Source organism: Lipophrys pholis (assembly GCF_963383615.2).
Source record: "Lipophrys pholis genome assembly, chromosome: 2".
Taxonomy (NCBI): domain Eukaryota; kingdom Metazoa; phylum Chordata; class Actinopteri; order Blenniiformes; family Blenniidae; genus Lipophrys; species Lipophrys pholis.
Genome location: NC_137636.1, coordinates 34419573 through 34446721, shown reverse-complemented (window position 1 = coordinate 34446721; position 27149 = coordinate 34419573). Strand labels below are relative to the sequence as shown.

The 27149-nt window shown below is 48.7% G+C and overlaps 1 protein-coding gene across 1 annotated transcript in view; it reads right to left on the bottom strand.

Moving 5' to 3' along the window:
• Positions 1-1822: 1822 nt before the first annotated feature.
• The window catches only part of kif13ba (kinesin family member 13Ba), a gene marked incomplete at its 5' end in the record, with an annotated part of 57807 nt that continues 32480 nt past the window's right edge, over positions 1823-27149 (bottom strand). Inside the window, 30 exons of the mRNA XM_080493388.1 lie at positions 1823-8581; positions 10442-11003; positions 11900-11959; positions 12076-12173; positions 13523-13676; positions 14148-14198; positions 14299-14376; positions 14833-14985; positions 15058-15333; positions 15892-16016; positions 16103-16158; positions 16334-16460; positions 16726-16825; positions 16900-17055; positions 17545-17677; positions 17781-17938; positions 18533-18706; positions 19382-19507; positions 19585-19734; positions 21140-21295; positions 21409-21571; positions 21656-21926; positions 22000-22190; positions 22478-22564; positions 22654-22784; positions 23320-23454; positions 24530-24640; positions 24713-24925; positions 25587-25698; positions 26557-26669. Coding sequence (XP_080349514.1) covers positions 8391-8581; positions 10442-11003; positions 11900-11959; positions 12076-12173; positions 13523-13676; positions 14148-14198; positions 14299-14376; positions 14833-14985; positions 15058-15333; positions 15892-16016; positions 16103-16158; positions 16334-16460; positions 16726-16825; positions 16900-17055; positions 17545-17677; positions 17781-17938; positions 18533-18706; positions 19382-19507; positions 19585-19734; positions 21140-21295; positions 21409-21571; positions 21656-21926; positions 22000-22190; positions 22478-22564; positions 22654-22784; positions 23320-23454; positions 24530-24640; positions 24713-24925; positions 25587-25698; positions 26557-26669 — 4611 coding nt within the window. The 3' untranslated portion in view covers positions 1823-8390. The remainder of the gene's footprint in view (positions 8582-10441; positions 11004-11899; positions 11960-12075; positions 12174-13522; positions 13677-14147; positions 14199-14298; positions 14377-14832; positions 14986-15057; positions 15334-15891; positions 16017-16102; positions 16159-16333; positions 16461-16725; positions 16826-16899; positions 17056-17544; positions 17678-17780; positions 17939-18532; positions 18707-19381; positions 19508-19584; positions 19735-21139; positions 21296-21408; positions 21572-21655; positions 21927-21999; positions 22191-22477; positions 22565-22653; positions 22785-23319; positions 23455-24529; positions 24641-24712; positions 24926-25586; positions 25699-26556; positions 26670-27149) is intronic.

Sequence of the window (27149 nt, the reverse complement as noted above, 5' to 3'; positions counted from 1 at the left end):
AGACGGCCCAGGAGTGAAACAGAAACGACTTCCGGAAAGGAAGAGAACGCTGCCACCAGAAGTGGAGATGTTTTTGGGATCGTTCCGTTATGGAAAGCACGGGGAAGTGAAGCAGCAGCAGCTCCTTTCTCTTCCTCTCAGGCGTTTCTTCAGCTATCCTGTTTGAGATGATTTGAGCGCTGGTGAGTTGGAGGGTGAACACCATGCTGAGATAAGACCAGCTTCTGAAGGCTCCTCTTCTACATCCACGGCGTTCTGCTTCAGCTCCATCAGCGTCACAGACGACTCCGTCACCTGGGGCCTCGTTTATTAAAGGGGGCTTACTCACAAAACAGGTCCTGAAAGGTGCGTACGCCACTTCTCACGCAAAGTTTGTGATTAAAAAAAAACAAACTCTGCAGCAGAATGTGCCGGTACGCCAACTTTGGACCTTGCGCACGCACAGTTTGGAGACGGGGATCCTGGCGGCGCTGATGGTGAGGTGGAGCATTGAAGCGAGATTCATCTCATATATTTAGTATCTTCGCATATCAGACTTATTGATCCACGTGATCATAAACAGCCAAGCTGCAGTGGTATAGATGTTTTAGTGAGCCGTTACTGCTGAATCAGCAGCACCATGATCATATGTCACATTTTCACCCTCAAACGATGCAGAGCGACGGACTGAACTGATTATCGATTGTGACCAGGGTTGCCACAGTTACCTTGAAAAAGTAATCTGATGACTAGTTACTTCCTTAAACGTAACTGAGTTACTTTACTAATTAATAAAAGTAGTTACTCTAGAAGTAACTAAGTTAGATTACAAGTAACTTTTTGCTGTAAATCTTCAACATAAAAATGACAACCGGTTTTACCAAGAACTCAGTTCTGATCCTGCCTGGCCTCCTGCTGATCCCTATTTAACCTTTGACCTTCATTCTTTCTTCTATTTATATCTGACTCATGGTTTTATTATCAGACTTTTACTATTACTGGTATTTATTTACCCAGAGATGTAGTTGTAGTCTGTTGTTGCACTATTTATCTATTTATTTATTTGCACTACCTACCTGCTCCATGCAACCTTTCTCTGGCCTCCACCTTCAGATCAGACTCTTCTTCTCCACCTCTGCAGTCACTGATCTCTCTGAGACTCTCGCACTATTTTCAGCGGCGACGACGCGCTGCTGATCACTTTGTTTTTCTTTTATTCGTGATTCCACCACTGTGACACCAAATAATATCATTTTCCTGACCTCCACCTCCTCCATGACTGTTGCACTCTCCGTAAAGTTCCTTTTCCTCGTCTTTTCAGTCAGGATTTAGCATCAAATGCTATCGATCAAAAAGCTGATTGAGAATCAAAAATATTGACGAAACACTTTGCATTGACCATTTATGGTAGAAAGTCGGCGTGTTGAGGGCGGGATCTGAACCGCCAACCTTCAAGGTGGACTGGGATCTATAAAGGGAAAGTACGTGCAGATGTGCGTACGCACCGTTTTACCGATCCGAATTTTGTTTGGTACACGTACATTTTCAGTAAGAATCCCAACAAAGTTTTATAGATGAGTCTGGATGAAGCGTTTCTCTTAAAGAAAGTTCGACAGTTTGAGACTCCATGATGTCTACACGCTGGCCCGGTTCATCCAGGAGCTCCGGGACGGCGTCTGGACATTCGGTCCAAACCAACGCTTTCCACAGAGGACTAATGAACTGCGAACATAAAAGAAACCGTCAATCAATAAACCTGCTTCTTCGGCTGCACGACGGCCTGGAAAGTCATCGAATTACTTCCATTAATGTCTGGACACATTAAGAGATCAGATTGTGAGATTTAATTATTTATTGCACAATAATTCACAACTATGAAATCATTTTGTAGGACTTGAAATATGTTGCCGTTAATAAATCGTCCAAAATGTAAATTTGTCCGACTGAACTTTTCCACCACAAACCGCTGAGCTCAGCACATTCACAACATTTATGTACATGATGCTTGTGGTTCTTGTCAAATAAATTAAATTCAACTGGTTTGGCATTGACAAACAAAACCTCCCATAATGTTCCTCATCATTTTCCTTTCACAACCGTTGAGACACTCAAACAATGAAATGATGAATGAACGGTTACACACATTTATTCTTTGGATTGCAGCATCGAATTACAGGATGAAAACAAATACTTCAGTCATCAAACCCAAACTTGTGCTCAGATCTGGTTTTTAAGTTTGAACACACACACACACACACACACACACACACACACACACACACACACACACACACACACACACACACACACACACACACACACACACACACACACACACACACACACACACACACACACACACACACACACACACACACACACACACACACACAGAGAGGGTGCTATATGTGGGGACCCTCTCTTAGGTCTTTTCCACCAAAAGGAACCAGGTGCTAGTTCAGGCCCGGTGCCATTGCCAGTTCTTAAACGAGCACCTCCAAAGAACTGGTTGTTCTTCCATTGTCAAGGGAGCCGAGTGAGAGCCACGTCATTGCATCACTCCAAGACGTCGTGCGTCACTGCATATGTAGCCCCAAGCACTTCTGTGGAAAACCTCAGAGGCAGCAATGTACCGACAGTCATCCGAACTGCCGGGAAAGAACGCGGAATACGAAGAAGCAGCTCCCGCTTCTTGGTCCCGGTACTCCCTTTTTAATTGTTTAAGTTGATTCCGGAGCTGCTTGACGGTCCTAACGTTCCCCGCCACTGCCATGTCCCGATGTCTTCCCAGATACATCGGTTTAGTTGGATGCAGACCAAAGAGCGAGAAAACACTGCGCCTCCTCGTCGCTCTATTGTTGGTTTTTTCACCTGCATCTTGCTTTGGCAACGTTCGCTGTAGATTTCAGAAAGCCAGTACAGCGTCTCGTCCGCCTCGTAGGTGGCGACGACTCCAGCGATAACTCCGCCCCCAGCTGATGACGTGTCTGGCCCCGCTCTGGCCCAGCAACCATTGTGGGGCCAGATTTAGCACCTGGCCCTGGCTCCGAACTAGCACCTGGTTCTTACTGGTGGAAAAGATCTGTGTCTTGTCTCGTCAGCTGAAGATGTCAGGACTTCGGGGGGGGGGGGGGGGGGGGGGGTATCTGGAGGGCTGCAATTGTGGGGGGGGGGACCTCTTGGATCTGGGTGGTTTCAACAGGTGACTGATCAGCAGAGCGGGTGTGACTCCAACCAGGTGTAGAAAACAGCCTCCAGCAGCAGGGTGGAGGACAGAGAACACCTTCCAGCAGCAGGGTGGACAGAGAAAAGCACTGTCATGCTGCTGACAACGGCCCTGATGAGGACCCAAGGGCCCTGATGAGGATCCAACGGCCCTGATGAGGACCCAAGGGCCCTGATGAGGATCCAACGGCCCTGATGAGGACCCAACGGCCCTGATGACGTCTTCATGCTGAGTCACTCAGATGAAAATCATTTTCACTCAGCGCTTCTCCACACTTTCTGAAGATGTTTGTCATTTTGAACCAGAAGCTAGCTGAAGCAGTGGACTCCTCCTCCTCCACCTGCAGCTGAGACGAGTTAGTGGAGTTGAGCAAAGCGGACAACTTGTGGTTGTAATAATGTAGTTTCCGCTCCAGTTCCCAGTAGAAGTTCCCTGAAGGGGGAACAGCAGGCGTTTTAAAGGGACCTGCTTGTCTGAGGGGTCCTGCTGAGACCTGGTCTGGCTGCAGTCTGAAGGCCACATTAAGGCAGGGGGGTTCCGACCAGGACTCTGTCACTGAGGGAAAAAAGCACCGACTACATGAAGACTGAATGTGACTGTGATCCTGACGCTGGAACTAGAAACACCTGCTGAACTTCAGGGGAGGAGTTCAGACACTGGACCTCACTGGCGAGGAGCTCCAGTGAGTCTCCACTGATGAGGACGCGTCGAGAGGGAGAACTTTGGTTTATAATCCGGGACATTGTGGACGAGGTGTCAACCGTCGGACCGCAGTAGGAGCCAGTCCAGACACAGCAACTGGTTTCACAATAGGCTGCTGAAGAACTTTTGTTTGGGCTGCGAGGTGACGGCAGAGGTCTGCAGAGACAGAAGGTCTGCAGAGACAGAAGGTCTGCAGAGACAGAAGGTCTGCAGAGACAGGAGGTCTGCAGAGACAGGAGGTCTGCAGAGACAGAAGGTCTGCAGAGACAGAAGGTCTGCAGAGACAGGAGGTCTGCAGAGACAGGAGGTCGCCATCTGCATCATCACTGAACATCTGACTTTTAAGACTTGTGGGATCTTTTCATATTTGATGGATCACAGCACATCACAAGCTTTCTTCTCATTGGAAAAGTAAACGCGGGACCCTGAGCTGCTTCACACACGATTTCAGTCGGAAGCATTGAGCTGACGGGTTGAAGGTTTGGACTGCAGAGGAGTCCAGTAGCTTGGGCTCCACATCCACTCCCACACGGCTCCACAGGGGGTCCTGTTTCCCACCGGAACGTCGCTCAGGGTTCCTCTGTCATGATGAGGCCCAGACGTCTGCACAGGCTCTGTTCCTGTGACACACTGAAGTTTGCTTTGCCCGGACGACCAGGACTGTGCTGAGAAAACAAAAACATCCTTCCTGCTGCGCTCCATCAGAACTATATTGCTCCAAAATCATGGAATGAAAGAAAAACATTGAATCATATTAAAGTTTGTATTTCAACACATACAAGAGTCCCAGAGAGGAACCTTTCAGTTCCTCCCCTTGTGCAAAGGAGTCGAAGTGCTGATATGAGACACGGTGTGTGGAAGATATGAGTGAATGAATTAATTTTTAGAAGATACATGGTCACATAGTTTCTGAGGCACAAGAACATTAAAGGACATATCGAAGATTGAAGTGATCTCAGACCAACAAACCATGGACACACACACACACACACACACACACACACACACACACACACACACACACACACACACACACACACACACACACACACACACACACACACACACACACACACACACACACACCCTTTATTACTATCAAACTACTACAAACCACAATGTTCACATCCTGCCAGTTAACACTATAGCCAACAGCCAACCAGCGAACAACTAATTGGCTGATCAACCAACCAACTAACCAACCCAAAGACCAACCAACCAATGTGGACCCAACAACCAACTATCTGGCTGATCAACCGACCGACCGACCAACCAACCAACCAACCAACCAACCAACCAACTGACCCAACAACCAACTAACTGGCTGATCGACCGACCGACCAACCAACCAACTGACCCAACAACCAACCAACCAACCAACCGAATGACCCAACAACCAACGAACTGACCCAACAACCAACTAACTGGCTGATCAACCGATCGACCAACCAACCAACTGACCCAACAACCAACCAACCAATCGAATGACCCAACAACCAACCAACTCATTCAACAACCAACTAATCAACTGACCCAGCAACCAACCGACCGACTGACCAACCAACCAACCAACCAACCGACCCAAAGACCAACCCAACAATCAACCGACCGACCCAAAGACCAACCCAGCAACCAAATAACCGACCAACCCAACAACCAACCAGCCAACTGACCCAACAACCGACCAACTGTTCAAACAACCGACTAATCAACTGACCCAACAACGAACCGACTGACTGACTGACCCAACAACCAACCAACCAACCAATTGACTGACCCAACAACCAACCCAACAATCAACTGACCCAACAACCAACCGAACAACCGACTGACCCAACAACCAACCGACTGACTCAACAACCAACTGAACAACCAACTGATATAAAATCCAACCCAACAACCAATGGACCGAACAACCAACCAACCAACCGACTGACCCAACAACCAAACGAACAACCAACTGACCAAACAACCAACCGAACAACCAACTGAACCGACTGACCCATGTCAACCAACTGAACAACCGACTGACCCAACAACCAACCTAACAAAATCAAGCGACTGACCGGCAAAGCGACCGACCAGTCACAGGACTCCTCTGTGCCAGGCTTTAACAAATCACAGATAATAAAATTACAGGATGATGACGGTGATTTACAATATATTGTAGTTTCATCAAACACTATTGTGAACTATTTGCTGTTAAAATTAATTTTCTCCCAAAACAAAAATCCCAAACATCTCATTTCCTGATCTGGAGATTAACTGTATTTTAAAATATATATATGTTATTTGAATCAAAAATGCAGCTTTTAATCATTTTAGGATTTAAAAACATTACATGAAAATACAATGGATGTTTTAACAATCCATTTACAAATGTATATGGTAATAGCAGCAATTTTACTCAAATCACTTGTGCAATAATACTTGAAATTAAAAGGCTTTACAAGTGTTCATGTGATAAAGGCATGTGTACTAGCATTCAAATATAAATAGTAAATCCATGAAAATACAAATGAAAAGTAGAAAAAGAGTTTCCAGATAATGTTTTGTCATACACAGTTCTACAGCCTGGATATGTTCTGCAGACAAGATGGGTTATGGGTTACCTGGGCTCGCCCTAACCTAACCTTTATCACCTAACCTAACCTAACCTAACCTAACCTAACCTAACCTAACCTAATGATACTCCAACCCTCCCAACTCGTCTTCCACTGACACTTCACTGGAAGTACTAACAGACTTGAAGTACTGACGGACTGGAGGTACAAACGGACTGGAAGTACTAACAGACTGGAAGTACTAACCATCCAGTCCCGTGACGGCCACAGCGTCTCCCTCCGGAACCTTCAATAACAAAATGGTTGAAATGAATCCGACAGCCTGGAACACCGATGAGTCTTCACACTGCTGTCCTCTGGTTTAACCCTTTCCCAGATGTATTCAGAGCAGTCGCTGGACACAAACCAAAGATATGAAGGACATTAAAGCCAAATGATATGCTCTGCTCACATCTGAAGCGTCTCTCTTCACGCACACTTCTCTTCATGCTACTAAAACAGCTGCAGCAGCAGCAGAGAGCTGCTCACACACAGAAATACACACACCACCTGGCAGAGCTGCTCAGCAGGAAACTTCTGCTCATGCAACATGCAAAAGATCCTCGTCCAACACCTCCAGTGCAAAACCAACACACGCACTTGCACACACACACACACACACATACACACACACACTTCGCCGCTGCAGTCCCTGAGATCACCTCACACTGAACACAAGGCTTTCTCCACAATACAAACAGCTCAGAGATCACACACAGGAAATCAAGACGAGGTGAAGGCACTTTTTGGGAGGATCCATCTTCAACTCAGCGGGAGGCTCCAGCCATCACAGAAGGCTCCTGGGAGGTGAAGTGTGAGGCCAGCCGGGATCAGCAGGGAGCGCTGTGAGTTTCAAGTCACTCCTCTTTCACACACAGAAAACACCATGAACAGATCTTCCACTTTGGCACAGTGGGTGGCAGTAGTGAGGTACTCCAGAGTCCAGTCTGTCCTGGTTTGGGAGTTCACTGTTCTTCAGAGCATGGACAGGGTGCCATCATGTGGTACAAAGTGGACCTGACAGGTAAACCAGACGTCTGCCACCTAAAGATCTGACACGTCACCCAAAGGAATCGCAGTTAAAAACTGCTGACACGTCATGACTGGTTCATAGTTTGAGCTGTTTCCAGGCTCTTTATCATTTAACTAGTTTAGCTTGTTCAGCGGGAATTGGAGTTGTTTGGTGATGTGGTAACGTCTGATCTATATTTTCTTCAAGAGACACATTTGTCACCTCAAAATGTGAAATAGCAAAGGACCTGCAGGCTGAAGAGATCTGACCTGAACACGCAAACATCTCAGAGGACATCAACATACTTCACTCTTCACATTATTTTAGTTGATTGGGGATTTTTGGAATGTTTTCAACTAAAACTACCTTTGAAAACAATTCAGAAGTGTAGTTTATGCTGGCGTGCCGACGTAAAAACACCTTCCTATGTGGTGCAGAAGCTGGGAAACACCATCAATACGGAATCATTAATATTTTAAATGAAAAGCAACTCATCAAAATGAAGCAGCAGCTTTTCATTCACTCCAACCAGAAGAGGGATGCGAGGCGTTAGCGTTCCTGGACGTCTCTTCAGCCTCAGGTTCCCCGCCTGCTCCCATCCAGAGCCGTTCATAAAGCAGGATCCGTCCTCCACCCAGCAGCACTCTGCTGTCTCTCCTTAGCTCACCTGCATTTTACAGGTTTCTTCATTGTCTTCATTTCATTTGCATCCATGTTCTGAGTGGATGTAGTGAGTGTAGTTTCCAACTACTAGAGGTTCGGCAGTGGGTCAGTTCTGATGTGTGGCCTGTTGCATAGCTGAGAGGAGCAGGAGGAGGAGCAGGACCTTATGGAGTTCATCTCCCCCTCAGCTCCAGGCTCTCCTCTTTTAGCTGCTCCATGACTTGCGGTTCTCCGCCCGCCGTGCAGCCAAGGCTTCTCCTCGCAGCACAGGGACATGCTGGCCGGGAGGCAGGAGGTCTGCGCTCCGGAGAGACAGGCGGTCTGGACGGACCAACACCCCGTGGCCTGGTTTACAGTGGAAATACCGCCGACCTCCCACAGAGCCATCGTTCTTACCTGCAGGGGAAAAGTACAGGGAGACACTTCAGTACAAAATCAACAGCAGTGATTCGCTCAACATGGTAGAGCTCCGTTAAAACCACGAGACAGGCTTTCTTTTTACATTTGTGGGTTTTCAAAACACGTGATATACAGAAAAAGGAATAATAATAATAATAATAATAATAATAATAATAATAATAATAGGCCCCCGGCGAGCTCAGTTGGTAGAGCATTAGACTCGCTATCTCAAGGTAGAGGGTTCATGTCCCACGCCCAGCACCACCTTCCTGTGGACTCACCACCCGCAGGAAGGTTCTTAATCGATGCAATGTGATCTGGGTGACAGTGCTCAGACTGCCACTCCCGCGACCTGGAAACGGATAAGCCGGAGAAAATGGATGGATAATAATAATAATAATCAAACATGACGCTGGGGGCCAAACCTGGACAGAGCGCACCAGTATACCATCAAAAGAGTCTGAAAGGTATATTGTTTTAGTGAGACTAGTGGACATAAACCGGGCGCTGAGCTGAGAGATGACTGGAAGCTATCAAAGCGTCATTAGGAATTGCTGTGTCCTTCATATCGGGACAAAACTGAAGACTTGATTGATTTCCCTGATGTTTTCGCAGCTCGTCGCACTACGTTCTAGAGGTGTGATGGTTCATTTAACTGGAGTGTGAGTGACAGCTCTGACTGAGGAAATGTTTGGATGTCTTCACTGCTGCATCTGATCCAGAGAGCTGGACAATGTGAGGCCATAAGACCACAGCATGTCCAATGAGCAGGACAATACAGTAGAGAGCCCAGTGAGGAAATGTGTAGGCAGCAGGTTTAAATACCTCCTGAACATCTGAAAGTGCGTCACTCTTAGGCCCTGTTTACACGACAACGTTTCACGTGACAACACCTAATCCGCTAAAAAAAAGGAGTGCGTTTAAACTGCAGCAGCGGACACTGGAGGGCGCTGTTGCTTGATTTTGGAATGAAACTACACAGACGTGTGTGCAGAGAACAATACACTATGAACGTGAAGAAAATGGAGAGAACCTGACATCCGCATGGACTGATGATACATCGGATGCTATCAGGGAGAGTCTTATCTATTAAACTACTGATCTGGATGATAAAACTAGAATATGGACCGCAAGTCGTACCATTACGCCGCCGCCATGTGACATGTAAGGCCCCGTTTACACAACAAAGAATTTGAGTGTATCTGCAAAACTTTCTTCACTTTGGGGGGGGTCCGTTTACACGGCACCAGTTTGCGGATGCACTGGAACCGCAAAGTTTTTAATGCGGCTCCCAAGGTGGAAAGATTCTTTCATGGCTCAAATCCCTCCTGCGGAGACTGATGGAGGCTACAGAGCCTGTTACTGCGAATGTACATCTCTCCCCCTCCCTCCTGCTCATTCAGTTGTAAACAAACATGGCGGCCGCGTAGTGGTACGAACCGCGGTCCATATTCTAGTTTTATCTTCCAGATCAGTAGTTTAATGGTTGAGACTCTCCCTGATATCATCCGATGTGTCATCAGTCAGGTTTCTCTCCATTTTCTTCACGTTTATAGTGTTTTGTTCTCTGCACACACGTCTGTGTAGTTGCATTTCAAAATTAAGCAACAGCGCCCTCCAGTGGCCCGGCATACTAACTACATCTTTGTCTCTGTGTCCGCTGCTGCAGTGTAAACGCACTCCTTTTTTTTTAGCGGATTAGGTGTTGTCACGTGAAAAGTTGTCGTGTAAACAGGGCCTTAAAGAAATAACATTACAGCCTCCGATAAGTGATGGCTCGACCAGGGGGTGAAAATCAGTCTTGTGTTTTCAGAAGGTCTACACAGGTTGCATGGGTGATGTGGACGGTGTACCTACCCACAGGAGAGTCCAGCTCCACTCCCACCCACAATCCCTCAGCAAACTGTGTGGTTCCCACGTAGCGCACGGTTCCCGCCTTGCTGCCGCCCACCGTAACGCTCGCCCCCCCCGTCAGCCACTCAGGCAGGAGGAGGCTGCTTCCCTCCTCAGTGTCCAAACAAATCTCCAGCTTCCCCGATCCTCTGTCTCCTCCTCCGGGTGAGTTCAGCTTGGGATCAGAGCAGGACATATCTTCGAGGATGTCGTCGTGATTGGCTGAGGTGTGTGAGGCCAGTGGAGTGATGGCTGCCATTTTGGTGGCACACTGGGAAGGAGAGGTGACAATATTGTTCCCGTCAGGACCCTGCTGCTGTGGGATTGTGGAGCACGAGGTGTCGGCAGCCAGGAGGGAGGAGGACGACAAGGAGGGCTGGAGGACGTCAGACAGCGTAACCGTAGAAACACTAGTGGAGAAGTAGCCGCTGGACGACTGGCTGAGGGGGCTGAGGGGGGCGGTGTCATGCGGGTCATGCACAGGAGGAGGAGGGACTTCTTTGGCTGGAGGCCGTAGAACAGCAGTCTACACCAGAGGTTTCCACGCCAGCAGAGGGACAGAAGAAAGCATGCAGACAGGGCAAAACAAGAAACAGTCAGCAACAATCAGCAACTTCCAACAATCTTCCATCAGTTTTCAGAGAGACCACATCTCTGACGGGTCCCATCATCCTTCACCTGCACTGAGAAGCTGTGGAACTCTGGCTTGATGACAGTGCTGAAGCTGTTCTGGACGAGGTCAGCAGCTCGTCATCATCAATTCAACGTAATAATTTAACCTTTCATCACCTTCAGATTTATTTCCCTCCGTGAAAAAGTGTTGTTACAGGTCAAAGTGTCACTGACTTCTCCAGGACTCCCAACCTGACTGGACTAATGGTTGCGGCAACAACATTTAAAGGGACCCGCTCATCCGAGCGTTCAGGGAAACTCCCGATGTCGGAAAAAGGGAGCAGATCATGTAAGTTACCAAAGTAATAATCTGCCTTGAACAACTTTAAATCACTAACTTGTGCCGCCGTCGCATTATTATGACATCACTAAGAGAAAGTGCGGTCCGACTGCCACACTATCGTGATCGCCTTTCACTAACTCCTTTAGGAAGCCTCCTAACACCTTTTCTTAACCCTGTGACGTCATCCACGGGGTTAAGGTAAAGTCCATAGATAAGGAGTTAGGAGGGACAATTCGGAAGTACCCTAAATCTTCTCAACCTGGAACTTCTCCACCTTCACCTCAAAGCTTTTGAACCTGCTGACAACAGGCAGTCTGAATGTCATCAAACTGCTCTGCTGCTGGAAACTGCGGTGACTTGCAGTCCTCCACATCATCACCAACTCAACACTTCCCCCCCGCAGGCTGGAAGCTCCCTGTGCTCAGGCAGCTTCCAGATAAAACCCGAAACAACAAACACAATCTCACCGTGTCGCTCTTGACTCGGGCGTCGTCCCCTCCTGATGATGTCACAATGCGAGGCACATGCTGCGGAGGGACGAATCGATGTGACCTCACGGCTCAAACATCATTTTAGACATTTTGATTTAATATTTGAATACAAGTGGAGGAAGTGCTCAGTTCAGACTTCAGACTGTGCTGACCTGCTGGTTCTGAGGCGACGGCCTCAGCTCCTTCTTGTCGTCTCGCGCCGGGAACAGAGACTTCAGCAGTTTGGGCATCTGAGGGACCAGCGCCTTCACTGAAAGATAAGAGGCAGCAAGTCCTGAACGACCTGGGGGGGGTGAGGAGGAGGAGCAGGAGTAGGAAGAGGAGGATGAGGAAAAGAAGAGGAGCATGAGAAGGAGGAAGAGGAGGACAAAGAGGAGGAGGTGGAGAAGAGGAGCATGAAAAGGAGGAGGAGTTGGAAGAGGAGGAGCAGGAGAAAGAGGAGGAGGAAGAAAAGGTCCGGGAGGTGGAGGACATGTGGAAGATTAAGACAGGAAGTTCAAAGTCCAGAAAATGTCCAAAGTCAAAGCCACAGAGTGACGAGACAAGCTGGTGAGTAAAAACTGCAGATCATGAGACAGAAAGTGAGAAACCAGGATTCATTCAGTGCTGCTGAAACTGAACTCATGCAGAAGATTGAACAGCCACAGGAGGTCAGCCTTCGCTGTACAGTAAAGGCTGAGTGATGAGGAGGAAATGAGGAGCAGAAGGAGAGCCGTTGGCTCTGCCGGGCAGCCAGAGAAGTTCAGCAGGAATCTTTACCTTTGACACTTAAGAACACACAATACAAATAAATGGAACGTAAAACTGATGACTTTGTTAAAACACAGTTAATACTAAGTTTCACAAACGTCATGACTTGAAAGAGAAGAGCTCCTCCTTCTCCTCCTCCTTAACTCCTCTGTTCATTAATTCATCCTTAGTTAAGCCGTGACGACAGGAATAGTTCTGCGTTCAATAAATTCATGTTTCTGCAGTTTTGTCAGCGTGACCATTATTATTAATCTCATTATTCCAGATCAACTCTTGTGGAGGTAAACAGAGTTGGAACAAGTGAAGAACAAGAACAAAAACATCCTTCAAAACCTCAGTGACCAGGATTTATTTTATTATGTCAAAAAGATTGTTCTAAAACCCCGTCTCCGTGATTTATCCTGGTAAGAAGTGAATCTGTCTTGCATTTTGGAAAACCCAGGGTTAATCCTGAAGTTACCTTGATAAGAGGAAACCCAGAGTCATCTGTCTTTTGTGATTATCAAGTGTGAGAAGGTCTGAAGAATTCTGTGGCGTGTACCAGCCTTTACTTTCAGCATCAGGTGAACTGATGCAGGAAGCAGAGGTCAAGTCTTCTGGATGATAAAAGCTCAGTGACTCTTTATTCTTCCGCAGTGAAAGATGATCGCGGATTGTTTAGAATTCACTGATCAAAAAGACACAGGAACATCAATCCAACCACCTCTTTCAGGATTTACCTCCACAGAGGCACAAAGTGCTGAGCCATTATTCAAGAAAGTGTGACTTAAAGTTAGACTGCAGGAGCACGACGGGGAGGAAGCGAGGGAGGACAGATACAGAGACAGAGAACAATGAAGAGAGGTTCACCTTGTTCTGGGTCCTGGCTGTGTGGGGGGATGGCGAAGGGAGACGGGCTAGAAGAGGGGGAGGTGGAGTAGGTGGAAGGGGAGGAGGCGGGTCGAGGCAGAGTACGCTGGAACTGCGATGGCATGAAGATATCCTGTTGGCTCTCCCATCGACCCTGAGCAGCACAGAGGAAGACAAGAACACTCAGGCCCCGTTTACACAACAACGTTTCACGTGACACCTAATCCGTTAACAAAAACATGGTGCGTTTACACTGCAGCTGCGGAGACACTGACAGCGATGTCGTTAGTATGCCGGGCCACGGGAGGGCGCTGTTGCTTGTTATGTGTGTAATGAAACCACACAGACACAAGTGCAGAGAACATTACAATCTAAACGTGAACAAAATCGAGAATACCCAACATCCGTATGGACAGATGACAAACTGGATGCTATCAGGGGTGAGTCACTATAAAACTGCTGATATGGACGATACAGTGGATCTGACCACTGGTGTCGTGTCAACAGACCCCCCCCCCCAAAAGTGAAGAAAGTTTTGCGGATACACTCGTATGCGTAGTCGTTGAAACGGGGCCTCAGACATGAAAGAAGAGTCCCTCCTCTCAGCCTGCAGTGGAACAGTTACCTTGTCATCCAGCAGGCAGGTGGAGGAAACGTCCTGTCTGCTGCCAGAGAGCTGAGGTCAGAGGAGACAAGGAGGAGACAGAGGAGACAGAGGGTCAGCAGACATGGAGGAGATCTGAACATGATACATGACCAGTGAGTGTCTCATTTACTCTGTGAACTGAAGGAGAGCTGACACTCCTCCTGCTGCTCCTTCCTCTGCCAGCCAGCTGCTCCTTCACCGCCACTTCCTGACACACACACACACACACACACACACACACACACACACACACACACACACACACACACACACACACACACACACACACACACACACACACACACACACACACACACACACACACACACACACACACACACACACACACACACACACACACACACACACACACACACACACACACACACACACACACACACACATCAAACATTAGATCATCTGGACTGAATATTGACTGATGTGTTACATGAAAACTGAACTGTAAACGTAGAATATAACAATAAAGTCTGAGGACAGGACAGAATGCTGAGAGATGAAGATTTATTGGCGTGAATCAAAGGGTGAATCGCAGTGACTGCTGCTTTGTTTTGCTGTTTCTGATTGGAAATCTATTTTTGCTGAATATTAGTTGTACAAGCTGAAATGCTGACAGGGTCAAAGGTTGAAGTGAACTGGGTTTAACCTGTCGGAGTCGGTCCAGAGTCAGGATGTTCTCCAGACTGAGAACACTGCGCAGGTATTTCTCAATGGCCTCCTTGTTATCAGCTGACTGGCTGTTGTGAGCGTTGGCGGCGAGTCGAGCCAGCATCTCCCTGTCCTCTGAACCCGGGGAATCCTAGGGACAGAGTTCTGTTCAATCATCTGTGCTGACGTCACGAGAAGAAGCGGCTTTTTGTCCGAGCCTTACCCCGGGGATGTTGGACACCACCTCGAATGTGACCCCGCAGCCTGGGATGGTGCTGCGGGTGGACATCCTCCTCAGAAAGCTGTGTGCGAAGCCCTGGCGCCCGGGGTTAACGTTCACACAGATCCTCTTCCGCAGCACCAGCTGCATGTCGGCGGGGTGGCTGAGCTGGACCACCGCCCGGACCGTCAGGTACACGCGCTGCTCGGGCCACGACCCCCCGCGACTGAGCTGGGGACACTCGTGGACCGTCGAGTCCCACGACGCCTCGGCTTTCACCTGCGAGCAAACAAGCGGGGTTTAACAGCAGGCCACTAGCAGAATGGGACTCTCACTGCCCACCCACTCCCAGGAGAACAAGAACAAAGTTTTGACGTCAGCCAGCTGCCGAAAAAAATTCTTGTTCGGCAGGAGGGTTCATACTCTGAGAAGAAGCTGTCAAACTTGCAGGCAACGCAATTGCATGGCTTATTTCTCACTTCAAAGGTTTCCAGAAATAGATTTGGCTGAACAGTTTCAGTAATAAAAGAGAAAGTTTGTGTTTGAGCCGCCATGCTGGTTTTAACTGCAGGAGCATGACTGATACAGTAAATAGCGAGCTGGAACATGTGTGTGCAGCGTAAATACGAAACGCACAGCCCTGCCGTGAACTTGTGGCGGAATGTGGAAGTTAACAAGTAAAGTCTGACCAATAACACAAGATTTTGCGGACCACCGAGAAACTTTGGCCCGGACGGTTTGCCCAGCCAAACAGCTTTTCTTTCGCCAGAAGGAGCTTGGGCCAGAACCTGGAGTGTCAGAGCTTTCTTCTTGTTGTGATGGAGCTGTTATCCTCACCTCTCCGTCGTAGTGCTTAACAATCTGCAGGTCGAAGAAGTCGTCCTCGTCTTCTCCACTTAAAGTGGCGTCCCAGCCTCCAGCCTCTGGCACCTCAAACTGGTCCTGAGAGCTGAGATCATCCGCTGCAGACAAACAGAGATGTGAATTGAGAACAAACCCGTGTGCAGGAATTCCATGTGAGTGGGCATGTTGAGGTCGGTCTACGTACGCTTGAGGTTGAGGAAGAGGACGGGGATGTGAGTCTCCATGCCTGGGAGCGGAACCCTGTCAACAAACACATTGATGTCAACATGCAGTGGATGACATGAAGACCTTCATCAAATCCTTCCTGTGGCTCACTGGATGTTTTTTAACCAACGTGTGGAAGAAGCGCCCTCTCTTCTCACATTTATTTATTAAGCTCCATTAAACTATCAGGGACCCTGTGTGTGCTCTGTACCATTCAGCCGGCGCTCCGGGGATGCCACTGCCAGCAGAGGGCACCATGACGGCATTTCTCTCCTCAGTGAGAGTCAGGCGCCACTCCAGCAGCTGAGCCTCCCTCTCCATGTCGTCCTCTGTCTTCTCTGGACAAACAGCCAATCACAGAACACTGAGTAACTCTGAGTCATGGGAACGTGTGTGTGTGTGTGTGTGTGTGTGTGTGTGTGTGTGTGTGTGTGTGTGTGTGTGTGTGTGTGTGTGTGTGTGTGTGTGTGTGTGTGTGTGTGTGTGTGTGTGTGTGTGTGTGTGTGTGTGTGTGTGTGTGTGTGTGTGTGTGTGTGTGTGTGTGTGTGTGTGTGTGTGTGTGTGTGTGTGTGTGTGTGTGTGTGTGTGTGTGTGTGTGTGTACCTGTTTTGCTGAGCAGGCTCTGGAGGTGCTGGTCCAGGTACTCCTGTCTCTTGGTGAGAGCAGCGAGCCACTGCCTGCGGAGTCGTTCCAGATCTCTATCCTGTCCAACAGAGCACTGGGTTCATTGAGTTCATTTCTCACCGGGTGAAACAGGAGAGTCTCGAGCAGGTCTACCTGATAGCTGTCCATCTCATCTGCTTCCTGATTGGCTGTGGAGTTTCTGATCTCCACACAGCCTACGGACACAGCCAGCAGGACCTCTGCTATCAGAGGCATGGTGCCCGAGTCCTGCACCGAGTGCACATCCACCTGGATCCTCCTGGACTGGCCCTGGAGCCCCGGAGCATAACAACAGGAGAGAACAGGATGTTTACCGTCTTTTTTTTTCCGTTGTTGTTTTGTTTTTGTTTTTTTAACAAAAAACAAAACAATATAAACACAGAACTTTTACATCAATTTCTTAATAACCCCCCCCCCCCCCCCCCCCACACACACACACACACACACACACACACACACACACACACACACACACACACACACACACACACACACACACACACAGTTATTGAACCATCTGTAAGCTTACTAAGCACATTTTTAAACATATTGACAACAAAAGGGAAAATAAAAGGTACATAATCACTTATGTAGGTTATATATCAGTGTTGGCAGCTGCCATGTTTTCTACAAAAGCGATAAATGGCTGCCAGGTAACAGAGAATTTACCTGTACAGGACCCGGTATATACCACCTGAATATGACACTTGACTTCTTCCTCTGAGGTTTGACTACAGGTGAGATTGAAAGTGTGTTCACCTGTCGGAGCTGAAAGATGCCCCCGGTGGACACATCCTTAGCAGGAACCACCTCCACCGGCATAAAGTCTCCGTTCTCGTTTATCTCCAAGATGTGGATCCACAGCTCCAGACGGCGCGTCACCTCACTCCACCTGCCAGAGGAGAGAGCGTCAGGACCCCGGAGTATGGTACTGCGTGTGTGTGTGTGTGTGTGTGTGTGTGTGTGTGTGTGTGTGTGTGTGTGTGTGTGTGTACCGGTCTCGTAGTGTGCGTGTTTTGGCCTGGATGATGCTGAGGTCCCACAGAGCAGGATGTCTTCCTGTGTCAGCCTGTCTGTGTCCGTACACCTCAATGGCCACGGCTCCTTCTGTCAGGTACTCAATGAAATCTTCACTGACCGATACCGCCAGCTCCTACAACACACACAGGGTGAGCACAGTGTTACCACAGGGTGACCACACAGGGTGACCACACAGGGTGACCACACAGGGTGAGCACACAGTGACTACAGTGTGACGACAATGTTACCACAGCGTAACCACACAGTATAACCACAGTGTGACCACAGCCTGACCACACAGTCCAAACACAGCCTGACCACACAGTGTAACCACAGTGTGACCACTCAGTGTAGCTACAGTGTGACCACAGCATGACCACACAGTGTGACCACACAGGGTGACCACACAGTGACTAGAGTGTGACTACAATGTTACCACAGCGTGACCACACAGTATAACCACAGTGTGACCACAGCCTGACCACACAGTCCAAACACAGTGTGACCACACAGGGTGACCACAACGTGACCACAGCATGACCACACAGTGTGACCACAACGTGACCACAGCATGACCACACAGTGTGACCACACAGTCCAAACACAGTGTGACCACAGTGTGACCACAGTGTGACCCCACAGTGATCACAGCCTGACCACAGTGTGACCACACAGGGCACGGTGGACCTGCGGTGGAGCTGCAGTGGTTAGACTCCTCCCAGCTCACCTTGCAGCAGTCGAACACCACCATGCAGTGAGGGTCTTTGGAGCTGGGCGAGGAAGATGACGGGTCCACCTCAGGAGCCACGATGATAGGCTCAGACTGGTCCCAGAAGGAATACTGACAGAAGACAAAGTTGGACAGGTACTGGGGAAGACCTGTGGCTTGCAGGATCTTGATCTATGGAGGGTTCAAAGGTCAAGAGTCATTTCAAGTACAATGCTATGATTTCAAAGCACAATAAGTCATTATCACAGTACCAACAAGTACAATAGACATTTTGCAGTGTGACTGAAGTGCAACACTTCATGTTTCCTGCTCTGTACCTTCAAAATAATAAACCCTTCAAACATAAAAAGAAAATGTTGTGTGGTTAATAACAAAAGATTGTTGTCATTATTTTATATAGAACAGAAGCACAAAAACCAAGACAACAATATCGAAAATAACAAAGTCACCACACTGCTCCACATGAGAAAGAACACCATAAACTGAGGTGGATGGTGTTGTTTTGTGAATACACTTTATTATGGCAGGTCACACTGCACCAGTTGTCATGCAGTGTGGATTACACTCGGGGTTAGTACGCAGGACTGTCAACAGGACCTCGTCAGCAGGGTGAAATACCTGGGAAACAACCTGCGGACCCGGCTCACGCTCCCCATCACAGACAAGGAGGAGGAGGAGGAGGTGTAGAAGAAGGATGAGGAGGAAGAGGAAGAGGAGGTGTAGAAGAAGGAGGAGGAGGAAGAGGAGGATGTGTAGAAGAAGCAGGAGGAGGAGGTGTAGAAGACAGACGATGAGGAAGAGGAGGAGGAGGTGCAGAAGAAGGAGGAGGAGGAAGAGACGTCTCACCATGCAGACCAGCTTTCGGTCCTGAATGTCCGTGTCCTGGTTGTTGTCAGGTTCATCTCCTCCTGCCATGCTCTCCTCCAAACCTCCTCCAACCCTCACCACCTCCACGTGCAGACGCCCTGCAACCTGCGCACACACACAGCCTGTTACCCCACAGAGAGCTGTGAGCATGTGTGCGTGTGCTTGCGCGTGTGTGTATATACCTCCCCCTTCTGGTTGATGATGGGAACAGCGTACTGCAGCTTGACGTCGTAGAAGAGGCAGGACAGGAAAACGTTGGCAACGCCGATCAAACTGTGGTTCTCCTGCTCGTCAAAGAATGGATCTGCTCGTCGGAAATACGAGCGCATGACCTGTACAGAGGAGGAGGAGTGTGTGTGAGACGAAGGACTCAAAGTAATCTTCATCATGACCATGTGAAGGTTTAGGGTTCAGGGTGAGAGAGTCTTAGTCTGGCTTGTTGTAAAACCCTGTGAGTTCAGAAGATTCTTAAATCATGTTGCATCGTGAGCCTGAGCATCATCTGGTCTTTCCTGTTTTCCACCGAGTCGGTTCCAGGTGTGCTTCAGATCCAGATCCTGACTCAGCACCAGTTCTCCAGACTCTCTAAACTGCTGCTTAGCAGCACCAACGGTCTGCTGGTTCAGAGGGCGGGTTTATCCAGACCGCAGCCGAGTGTCTTCATTTGGTTTTTTATTGTCAATGGAAGCGACATAAAAGCAGCAGTGGACTCAGAGCCAGAGCTTCCCGGAGTTCTGCTCTCAGCCCAGACAAGCTGGAGGGAGCCTCTGGGACACAGTGGGACAGGAAGTCCAGCAGGCTGCAGCACCGGCTCCACCTGCGGAGCCTCCACCAGTGGAGCATAACCTCCACCAGCAGAGCCTCCATCAGCAGAGCCTCCGCCTGCGAAGCTTCCACCAACAGAGCCTCCACCAGGAAAGCCTCCACCAACAGAGCCTTCACCTGCGGTGCCTCCACCAGGTCAACCAGGAAAGCCTCCACCAGCAAAGCCTCCACCAGCAGAGCCTACCCTGTGGAGCCTCCGCCAGCAGAGCCTCCGCCAACAGAGCCTCCACCAGCAGAGCCTCCACCTTCGGAGCATAACCTCCACCAGCGGAGCCTCCACCAGGTCCACCAGGAAAGCCTCCACCTGCGGAGCCTCCACCAGCAGAGCCTCCACCACTGGAGCATAACCTCAATCAGCAGAGCCTCCACCAGGAGAGCCTCCACCAGGAGAGCCTCCACGAGATCAAGTACTTGATTATAGAGAGCTGGTTTGGCAAATGCCTGCGTCTTTAAAACAAACTAAACATATGTTGAAAGATCTGTTGACATGACAGGTCTCGAACCGGGTCACCTGCATGGACGCAAGAGTTTTACCCGTGAGCCACGGCAGCTTCGTCCATGATGCGGGTTCATAGCTGGATTTATATGATGGACGCAGTGACGTGCTGGAGTTTTATGGAAACACAGTGACGTGAATCTCACTCTGCTCCTTGACGATGGGAAAACAACCGGTTCTTAGGAGGAGCCCGATTGGAACCAACTAAGCACGGGCACCAGCACCAAACTAGAACCTGGTTCGTCTTCCGGTGGAGAAGAGATACCAACGAAGAAGACATGTGAAAGATCAAAGAGGCAGAACAGAGGAAGTCTGGGTAAAGTTTGGGTGTTGTGAATGAGAGGACAGGTGGTGAACAGCGTGGTCAACACACAGGTGTGATTGTGCAGAGGAAAGAGACGTTAACCCCAACCCACCGGGTCGTCTGGATGGTGATGGTGGTAGTCCTGCCACTCCTGGTACAGCTCCCTCATGTCCACCAGACGGTTCTCCATCTTCTCCAAACTCCAGATCTGCTTCCCCCGACACCTCCGACGCAACTGAATGGCTGGTTCGCTCAGCACCGCATCTCTCTGTACACACACACACACACACACTATGGGCTGTGGGGAAGTGTCTCTGTCTCTCTCTCTCTCTCTCTCTCTCTCTGTCTCTCTCTCTCTCTCTCTCCCTCCCTCCCTCAGACCTTGCGGTTGGCGTTGAGGTTGTCCGCTGGGATCTGCAGAGTGACTCTGTACTCGGTGTGTCGTTCCAGCTCGTCAGAGATGAAGCAGGCCTCCTGTACCAGGGTGTTGGCCCTGACGATCTGCTCCCTCAGCCTGCGCAGGCTCCTGACGAACACCGCTTCCCTGCAGGCGAGGAGTGGAGTGGAGGGGGCGTGTTCAGCGGCTCACAGTGCTCACCACTTTAGAAGCTCTTGTTCTGCTGCTCACCTGTCCTCGCTCCATTGCCTCAGCCGGCTCTGAGCGCTGGTGGAATGGCTCATTCCTCCCATGCTGAGTCTCTCCAGGCTGCGGTATTGAGCCTGCTGCCCCGGACCCTGCTGCATGGACGTGGATCCTCCACAGGACAGACGGTCGGGGTTGAGTTTCTTTCGGAGCTGCTGTAGCTCCTGCTCGTACATCTGCCTCTGCCGCTCCAGAGCAGACCTCTTCTCCTCCTCGTGCTGCCTCTCCAGAGACTGCAGCACGGCCTGCATGGGGTCTGAGCACAGCACAGGCAGTCAGCGGCAGGAAGCGGGTTAGACTCACACCCCACCACAGCGCCACAGCTTTACCGTTACTGCCCAGGGCCTTCATCATGACCTCGGTCTGGGCAAACTCGTAGGAGAAGCTGACTTCACTGGACACTTCACTGGCCGTGTCACCGTCTGCATCCAGCTGCTCACTGCTGCCGCTCTTCTTCATCACTTCACCTTCACCTTCCTCATCTTCTGCCACACGAGAGCACCGCTTCGGCAGGTTGATCCTTCAAGTGAGATAATATCAGTCAACACCGTCAGAAAAATAAATCTGTTACAAAGACTGCACCAATGATTTTTCTTTCCATTACTCAGATCCAGGCATGTACTAGTGAAACTCATCAACGAGTTGGAATAACATCATCCACACCACTGACAGTTAAGATGAAAACATCTAAATATGGGAGAATCAAATTAAGGTGGAAAAAGAACCTGCTGTCGTAGCGGCTGAGAGCACAGAAGGCTTTGAAAGAAAAAGACAACCTGAGAAATGATAGGTGTGACATGTGCTTACCTGAAAAAGTGGTTGTTTCCCCACAGGATGCGGTCTCCGTGGTGCAGCTGGAGAGCACTGCTCACTGGAGAACCGTTGACACAAGTCCTGCAACATGACAGACAGCACTGCCTTGAAACAGCAGGGTGAACACATGAATCAGGTGGGTCTGTCTGCCGGGGCCCGGCCGTCCTTACCGGGCGTTGCGGACGGGGCTGAGTATGACGGCGGCCTCAGCCGTGATGTCGATGATGCAATGCTCGGCCTGGATCCCCATTCCACACAGCTGGATGTCCTGAGAGTCTGCAGAGCCCACTTTGGTGTGGTCCTTAAACACGCCACAGACATGAGGACAAAACTGTCAGGAAGTGACCTGAACGTCCTCTGAGGTACTAACAAACAGCAGTGTGGTTCTGTACTGAAGGATTAGATCACAACCATCAACACTGGAACTCCTGCTTGGATTAAAAAGACTTTTAGTCTTAATGACCCACACTGCAATAAAAACCTCCACACCTTTAATTTCACAGTGTATTTTAGACAAAAAGCACAAAGAAGAGAATGTGGCTCACTGATTGGTCAGGACTCAAAATATGGAAAAACATGGTGACAAACAATAGGATCTAAAGTCATGTGACCACGTCTGGAAGCCCATCTACCAAGTTTCCCTACTTTCTGATCCTTTTCTTCAGCTTCCTGAGGCTACCTGCTAGCAACCCATAATGCACCACTGTAGTTTACTTCCTGTATTTAAGAATTACGAGTTGTTTTAAACACTTTGCTTCAATCCTGCTTAGTAGAAATTAACAATACACTTTAATGACTGTGTGTGTGTGTGTGTGTGTGTGTGTGTGTGTGTGTACCTTCAAGTAGTACACGAGCAGCTCATTAAGGGCGGGGTCAGCATTCAGGTTAACGAGAAAACTTTTGTCGTCTCCTACTTTGATCCCCGACGACTGCAGAGAAATCCCCAAACTCTCCAGCTGCTTCTGACGCTCCTGCAGACAAAGCACATGAACTGTGTGTGAGTGTGTCTGTGGGAGTGCATGAGTGAGTGTGTGTGTGTGTGTGTGTGTGTGTGTGTGTGTGTGTGTGTGTGTGTGTGTGTGTGTGTGTGTGTGTGTGTGTGTGTGTGTGTGTGTGTGTGTGTGTGTGTGTGTGTGTGTGTGTGTGTGTGTGTGTCACAGGCCGCCACACTGCATGAAATCAACTAAGCCAGGACATGAAGTTTGCTGTGTGCAGACTGTACGATGAAAACACAAGCAGAATGGCAGCCGACGTGTTGCGCAACAATAAGACGTCCTAAACATGAACAGGAACGCAGCCTCAGGGTTGTGGATGTATGTGTTTGGGAAGAAATCCCACAAAGAGAGAAGGAGGAAAGTCTGTACTACCTGGAGAGTAAAGTTACTACCTGGAGAGTAAAGTTACTACATGGAGGGAAAAGTTACTATCTGGAGGGTAACGTTACTACATGGAGGGTAAAGTTACTACCTGGAGAGTAAAGTTACTACATGGAGGGTAAAGTTACTACCTGGAGAGTAAAGTTACTACATGGAGGGTAAAGTTACTACCTGGAGAGTAAAGTTACTTCCTGGAGAGTAACGTTACTACATGGAGGGTAAAGTTACTATCTGGAGGGTAAAGTTACTACATGGAGGGTAAAGTTACAACCTGGAGAGTAAAGTTACTATCTGGAGAGTAAAGTTACTACATGGAGGGTAAAGTTACTACCTGGGGGGTAACGTTACTACATGGAGGGTAAAGTTACTACATGGAGGGTAAAGTTACTATCTGGAGGGTAACGTTACTACATGGAGGGTAAAGTTACTATCTGGAGAGTAAAGTTACTACATGGAGGGTAAAGTTACTATCTGGAGGGTAAACTTACTACATGGAGGGTAAAGTTACTACCTGGAGAGTAAAGTTACTACATGGAGGGTAAAGCTACTATCTAGAGGGTACAGTTACTACATGGAGGGTAAAGCCACGATGTCCTGGACCCGCCTCACAGTGTCACGTTAGGACCACCCATTAGAGCCACTACAATAGCACAGTGTGTGGAAGCTTTACTTGTGCGATCTCCTCTGTTTTGCGGAGCTTCTCCTCCCAGCTGATGGTCATCTCTTGAATCAACTTCTCCGATTCTTCCAGACGCTCCTTCAGCTCCGGGGCTTTCAGCGACTGAACATGAGGAGCAGAGAGAGTTAGAGGAGCCGAGCGGGACTTCATCTCCGCTCTGGGAGGATCGCTCACCTCTGCCTGGGTGAGCTGCACCCGGAGCTTCTCCACCTCCTCGCGGAGCTCCCGAATGATGCGAGCGTTGGGGTCTTCGTTGACAATAGCGTGGTTCACAATGCTCTTTGCCCGGTCAGCGTAGCGCAGCGTGGACAGCGTCTCCTCATAGTTATCGGCTGCTGGACTGATGGTGGCCACCATGGCAGTGCGACTGTTGCCCCCCAGGCAGTCCTGACCACAGACAGGAAACAGAAGATGAAACGATGAGCATGAGTGTCCAGTTGAACACAAGATGGACTGTCAGCAGCTCAGGCAGCACCACAACAGCTGATCGTCACGTTTGGATTCATTCTCATCAGACCTGTTGGACTTCCTCTGATATCAAATGTTCCCCTGAACTGCTGAGAAAGAAATCCCCACACAATCACCTTGTTTTATTCTCTATTTTACATTTAAACTGCCCCCTGAAATACGCAACGTAACCGACTTTGGCCTCTTCAAATCCAGGTTGAAAACCTATTTACTCAGACTGGCTTTTAATACACAGTATTATGGTGACATTTTATCTCATTCTGATTTGATTTGATTTAATTTTACTCTTGTTCTCTTTTAATTCTTTTCTTTCTCATTTTTATTGTCTGTTACTTACTGTGAAGCACTTTGGTCACCTTGAGTGTTGTAAAGGACTGTATAAATAAATGTTGACTGATTTGAATTTGTATCTTAAAAATCCAATTTCAGGAGGTAGAAAAATGGAGAGATGAGATTATGAAGCAGTAAAGGAAGTCCTGACCAGGAGCTGAAAGTGTTATTCTCTGTCTGTGGTTCAAGTGACGAGCTGCTGACTGTCACACCATCGACAGTGCTGAACAACTGCTTTAGCTCCGCCTACCTTCAACAGCCAGGTCAGAACCGAGTCTCTGTACGGAACAAACTTTGTCTTGTTCTTCGCTGTTCCTTTGTCAGCCAGAGCAGAGATCACCAGACCCAACGTGGTGAGGGACCTGATACACACACACACACACACACACACACACACACACACACACACACACACACACACACACACACACACACACACACACACACACACACACACACACACACACACACACACACACACACACACACACACACACACACACACACACACACACACACACACACACACACACACACACACACACAGAGTTAATTATAATGCTTCATTCATGAAATAAATGAAGTTCAGAGAGTAAAATGACAGAATATGTTCTTGAGAGTAATTTTCCAAACAGGAGTTCCCTTAGATGTGTTTTAGTAAACTGGTTTTAGTCAGAGTAGAGTAGAGTAGAGTAGAGTACAGTAGAGTAGGGTAGAGTAAGTTACGGTGAGGTAGGGTAGATTGTCACAGTGTCCAGAAGCTCACAGTGTAATGATCAATGATAAATCATCACACTTCTAATACAAGTTCACATCATGACGGCAGTAAAAGATATTTAAATATCAAAGATTCAGTAATAAGTTAAATAAGTGATTTAAGTCTCATAAAAACAAGTGAGGCAGCACAGGTAGCTATAAGTTGCTCATCAGGATGTCAGCGGTTCTTCTCGTATCTGAAGGCCGGGGGGAAAAGATCTCCTGAACCTCTCCGTCCAAGGTTCAGTTAAAAGCTTGTCCATAACAATGTTTGTACTAGGATGTGTCCAGAGAGCGACTGTCATGTGAGTCTCAGGGAACACAGGAAGTCCTTGAGCTGTGGTGTGTGTGAAGGAAATGCCTCCACTGTCATGACTGAACACTCCTCCTGGCGGAGTTCAAATGCTCTGTGGTGAGGAGGATGAAATAAAAGAGCCTTTGTATGTTCCTCTGCTTCTGCTCACTTGTTGATGTTGCTTCCCTCCTTCAGGCGCTCCCCAGCTGCTCCCGTCTTGGCTGCTCGCTCACTTCCAGCCAAGTCCACCAGACTCAACCTGCTCACCTTCTCTCCGCTGGTCTGCAGACACAAACAGGAAGTCCTGAGTACGTCTGCTGAGGCCAAAGGAGAAGAACCTCCAGGGGATTAGAAGAACTGCAGCTTCTCTCAAGGAGCATTCACTAGTTTCACCACTGCCCCAGTCCTGAAGCAGTGCTTCACCACTGCACCAGTCCTGAAGCAGTGACCGAGCTTCTTATCAGGCCATTCCAGCTCCTGGTGAGTCCTGCACTGAGAATCTTTGTTTTGAAGCCAACAGATGAGCAAGAGGTGAGAAACTTTAATATGTGACATTAATGGATGAAAAGAGGCATGTGGATGGGCTGATGTGGCTCCTGTGCTGCTAACAGGTGAGTAACACTGGATCCATCACCACATCAAGCTCTCCCTGATCTGAACCACACACCCCTCATTTCTAAAGCAGAAGCCTGGAGACACTGACATGTCGCAAGATGATTATTAAGTTGGCTATGATGAAAATATACAACATGGCTGTAAAAT